Genomic DNA, 4628 nt, shown 5'->3' with positions numbered 1-4628 from the left:
CCCCGGGGGCGGCCGGACGGGCCGGGGAGCCCGGCCTTGGCTCTCCAGCCAGGGCAAAAGGGGCGCGTCCCATCGCTCGTGCTGCTTCGGGGCCTAAACAGCTACAAGCTCTAAGCTGCCATTCTCACCCTGCAGAAGCAGGACCGCTTTTGTTGGCATCTCTTGACTTCTGTGCACCCTTTCATGTGCTTTTTCCCCTTGTGCTGAAAATACGGAAAGTAAGGTCCGCGATCCCCGAGCCAACTTTGAGCAATCCATACGTGTGCTGAAGCACGCTAAAGAGGTCCAGCCTGGCGTCGTTTCTAAAACCTCCATTATGCTGGGGCTAGGAGAGACAGATGAACAAGTATATTCCACAATGAAATGTAAGTTGGTTTTGAAATACATGCCAAAATTCACAGGTATGAATTTTATTGTGTTGGAAAACCGTTGTGAGCATCTTTGCCTTAACATGCAGATCAGTTTCCTGGTGCAGGAAATGTTTTCTAAGCTTTATGGGTAAAAAAATCCCCAACTTTGATTAAAAAGACCAAACTTCTGAAATACTTTGCCTTTATATGGCTCTCAGATTCAGTTTGACAGGCAGATCCAGCTCCTGTTGATTTCAATGGAAGTTATAACTATCTGTGTGTGTCTATATTAATGTTCTTATGTTTGCAATACTTAAATAATGGGCTTGCAACACAGTTGCCCTATTGTGCATTCCTTTTTAGAAATAGCAGACCTTATTGTTCAAAATAATTTATTTTGGCTTACTTAGGTGTAAAAAAAGTTGTTATCCTTGGAGTTGTAGCATGTTCTTGTATTTTCATACAAATGTATTTTTAAGAGTAGAAAAGTTTACAGTGGTAAGTGAAAGCAATGTGCCTAAGTCCTATGGTGTTTCTTCTGTATCCTGGAAGAATGCCTACCTGGTATTTTATTTTGTGTACAACAGTGCATATTTAGAATGCAGTGATGTAGTCTAGTTTTTCTGCAGCTGTCCCACAATCTGGACCATAAAATTACAGTTCTTGATGTTCCCATTCTTCCTGCCTAGCATTTCCTAGCCACGAGAGTATGAAAGTTCAGATTTGGTGCTATTTGTTTTCAGGTCACTTTCATGGATGTATGGGGCCAAGCTTTACCCACTACATTAATTCCTTTAATCTTGTTCTCTTTCCTTCTTCTGGAAATAAGTTAAAAAACATGTAAATGTGCTGATATTGAACAAGTTTCTTTACAGAACCATGTCAATCTAAACAGAGATTCCAGGGTAACAGTGAGTGTAATGCTGTAGTCAAAACACCATCTTTTGTTTCTATTTGACATGTGGCAAACAGCCCAAGTAGCCAGAAAATGTGTGGAGATGTTAATGCAAAATCTTATTTCTCAGCTATCCCTTTGTTCAGAATACACTTCTAGCTGCAGTGAACATAATTCTTCAGGCTAGCTGACTATTAGGGGTCTGGATCTCCCTCTGCAAGGAGACTACCTGAATCCGTTTACTGTATATTGATCCTAGCATATACTCAAATTTTAGCAGACAAAGTTTATGAGATTCTGCAGGCATCAAAACTGACATAGATCCTAAGTGTGTAAAACTGGCAAAAGGTGTTGGCCGTTTCCCCTGGTTTATAGATCTTTAGAACTGACTGCATCTTTTCACCATGAAGTATCTTGAAACTGTGGAGAGGTACCAAATGTACGTGCATACATACGTTTTTTTATCAAGTGAAGGCTCTGACCGAAAGACAGTGAAAAGCAGTAAGATGACAGAGACAAGAGCATGTCATCTCTGCATTGAGACACGTGACTGCAGTGAGTGCAGTGCAGTGGTATTCTCTCTAGCTTTAAACTAGCTAGCTCAGGTCTTGCAGCAGCATGGAGCTCGGAATGAGGTACATGGCTACTGTTTGGGGAGGTTGCAAGTTCCCTTTGCTGCAGAGCAGAATGTAACCCCTGCAGGGTGCTGTGGAGTAGCCTAAAGAGTGTTTTCTAATTGCTGACAGTCCCTTGTGATCCTTCTGCCAATAACAAGGAATTTTTGTTTTTACAGTATTGCGGGAAGCAGAGGTAGATTGTTTGACCTTAGGACAGTACATGCAACCAACAAAACGTCACCTAAAGGTAAAATGCCTTTAAGTTATGGGCAGCATTATGGTCTGTACCTTGCACAGTGAAGTTTCCTCTTTCTAAATTGAGGCTTGATATGCATCCATACCTTAACTGTGGATGTTGGGAAAAACTTCCTTCCTTTTTTAACCTGATCTTCATCTGTTATGGACTCTTCACTAAAAATGACCTCAGCCATCTAATCCCTTCCATCTTCTGCAGACTTCCTACTGCTACTTACTGCTGTTAGCTGGGGAGACAGCTGGAGCTGAAGCATGATTCTGGAAAACAAGAGTCTTGGTGTATGTCTCAAACATAGTGAAGGAGATCTGGCTTGAGCCATTATCTCATAGGCTCTCCCTTAATGGTGCCACTTGAGCTGGGGAAATTACCATTTTCTCTTTCTGTAATTTGTCCAGAGCTTGAGTCAGTGTTCTGTTACTGTGTTTCACTGAAATAACTGTTAGTGAAGAGATTTGTAGGACTATTGTATTTTTTTACTAAATTGGACAAAAAAAAGGTTTGCTCAAAAGGACCATTCAAAAACAGAGTGAAGAAAATGATAAAGCAACAACTAGAAATTAAATTCTAAACTTTTCAGCTAAATATGAAAAACAAATAAAATGCATTCTTTTGGTAGAAAGCAGAAAGAAAATTCAGTTTGTGACTTGACTGCTGAAAGTTTTGGAGTGTAAAATTTTGAACTTATAACTGTGTTTCATGTCACTCACTACATGCTAGCTATAGCCATTTTCCTTTGCATTAATACCTGATCAAAATGAATTCTTTTCACTCAGGTTGAGGAGTACATAACTCCTGAAAAATTTAAGTACTGGGAAAAAGTAGGAAGTGATCTTGGATTCCATTACACTGCGAGCGGGCCTTTAGTGCGCTCCTCCTATAAAGCAGGTAAATTACCAAAAAGTATTAGATTCTTTAGCACATAACTTTTTAATATATAAAGTTAAAAAAGGTGAAGTAATATGCAGCAAACCTCACCTTAGCTTGAGGACACCTCATATAGTCATCCTTTTTTAAAAAAAAAGATTTTTACTTACTATCTTCTATAGGTCATCTAAATGCATCAGTATGACAGTAATTGGTATTTGTAAAATTGCTGTGCTGCTTAAACTAATTTTTTGCCAAACCTAGTTTGTATTACACTTCATGCGTGAGGCAGGATAAAGGGTACCCAATTTGCAAGTTTTCCTTTACATTTTGCCTCTTGGAGAGTTCAGGGTTTAATGGGGCCCTTTGTAGTTTGTGATGTAATTTTGTTGCTTTAGTCAGAATTTATTTACAGTGCCCTAGAAATAATTAGATGTGTTTATATCAGTGCTTTTTCTGACAAAGCACTGGGTATTATATAGCAGCTGATATTCATGGAACTGTTGTGTGGGTCCAAGATCCTGCTTTTGCCTAAAGAGGGAGCAGATGAGACTCATCTGGGGCACCTTGCTTCTCACTGTTTTATTGCCAGCTAAGTGAGATGTATAGCAGGTTTCATTACAGGTTGCTGATACTTTATGAAATAGGAATTAACTTTTAATTAAATCACTTCACTTTTGCCTGTTGGAAAGCAGCAGAGCTATTTCATAAAATTGGGCACGAGGAAAATTAGGATTTTAGGGGTGGAAGGGTTGTTTGTTGAGTTATGGGTTTTGTTAGGGGTTTGTTTTTATTTTACATCCCTGCTGTATGTATTGAAAGTTCTGTTGTATAAAATTGAATTACTATAAAATACTGGTAAGAACAATTGTATTATAGAATAGAATACTTACGTTAAATGAAAATGTGTACTGTTTTGCTTTACTTCATTGAAATACTTACAAATCATTTTGGTGCTTTTTTGCCATTTAATTAGGTGAATTCTTCTTGAAGAACTTGGTAGAAAAAAGAAAGACAAAAGCCATCTGAAAATGAGAGTGAACCTATTTAAAACAGCCACTTTTAAGGATCCTTCTTTTCAGCATATAATTATACTCAGTTCCAGAAATGCAGAAGACCAGATGGAGGATGTAAGAATAAACTTACTATTTGTCCGGAACACTTTCTCTTGCCGAAACACTTCACAGTATTTTACCTAATTCCTCATGGCAAGGCTACAACTACATAGAACTTCTAGTGTTCAGCAAAAAGTCAGAAGATAGAACTGATTTTGAAAGAGGAATAGAACTGATGTGGAAGAAATGTAACCTGAAAAAAAATTGATAGATTCAAGTAAACAGGTTTGATACTACCATTCATATTGCTGAAGTTAGGTACTTGTGAAGATGCCAATAACAGGTAATTCGAAAGGTACTGATATTTTGGTGTATCTTGCCATTACGTAATACAAGTTTGCAGGGACTCTGAGAAACAGGAGAGTTCTAAAGATCATGTACATGACAAAGGACCATATTAGGACTATCTTGAACCACACCAGAGAAAGCATCTGTAATACTCCTTCAAGAGATGGTATCATCTCTTACCTGTGTCTGAAGAAAATAAGCTATACTATTCAGATATCTAATGCTTTTCAGGTTCTTGCATGT

At 38.4% G+C, this 4628-nt stretch overlaps 1 protein-coding gene across 1 annotated transcript; it reads left to right on the top strand.

Moving 5' to 3' along the window:
* Positions 1-219: 219 nt before the first annotated feature.
* On the top strand, positions 220-4142 carry LIAS (lipoic acid synthetase; the record flags this gene model as incomplete). Its single annotated transcript, XM_010076601.1, has 4 exons — positions 220-365; positions 2039-2109; positions 2892-3003; positions 3959-4142. Coding segments are annotated over 4 exons (382 nt in total), but the record flags the coding sequence as incomplete, so codon positions are not given.
* Positions 4143-4628: the final 486 nt, after the last annotated feature.

Source organism: Pterocles gutturalis, unplaced genomic scaffold, assembly GCF_000699245.1.
Source record: "Pterocles gutturalis isolate BGI_N339 unplaced genomic scaffold, ASM69924v1 scaffold42443, whole genome shotgun sequence".
NCBI classification, from domain to species: domain Eukaryota; kingdom Metazoa; phylum Chordata; class Aves; order Pterocliformes; family Pteroclidae; genus Pterocles; species Pterocles gutturalis.
Note: the sequence above shows the minus strand (reverse complement) of the source record. Positions and strands in the feature narration are given on the sequence as shown.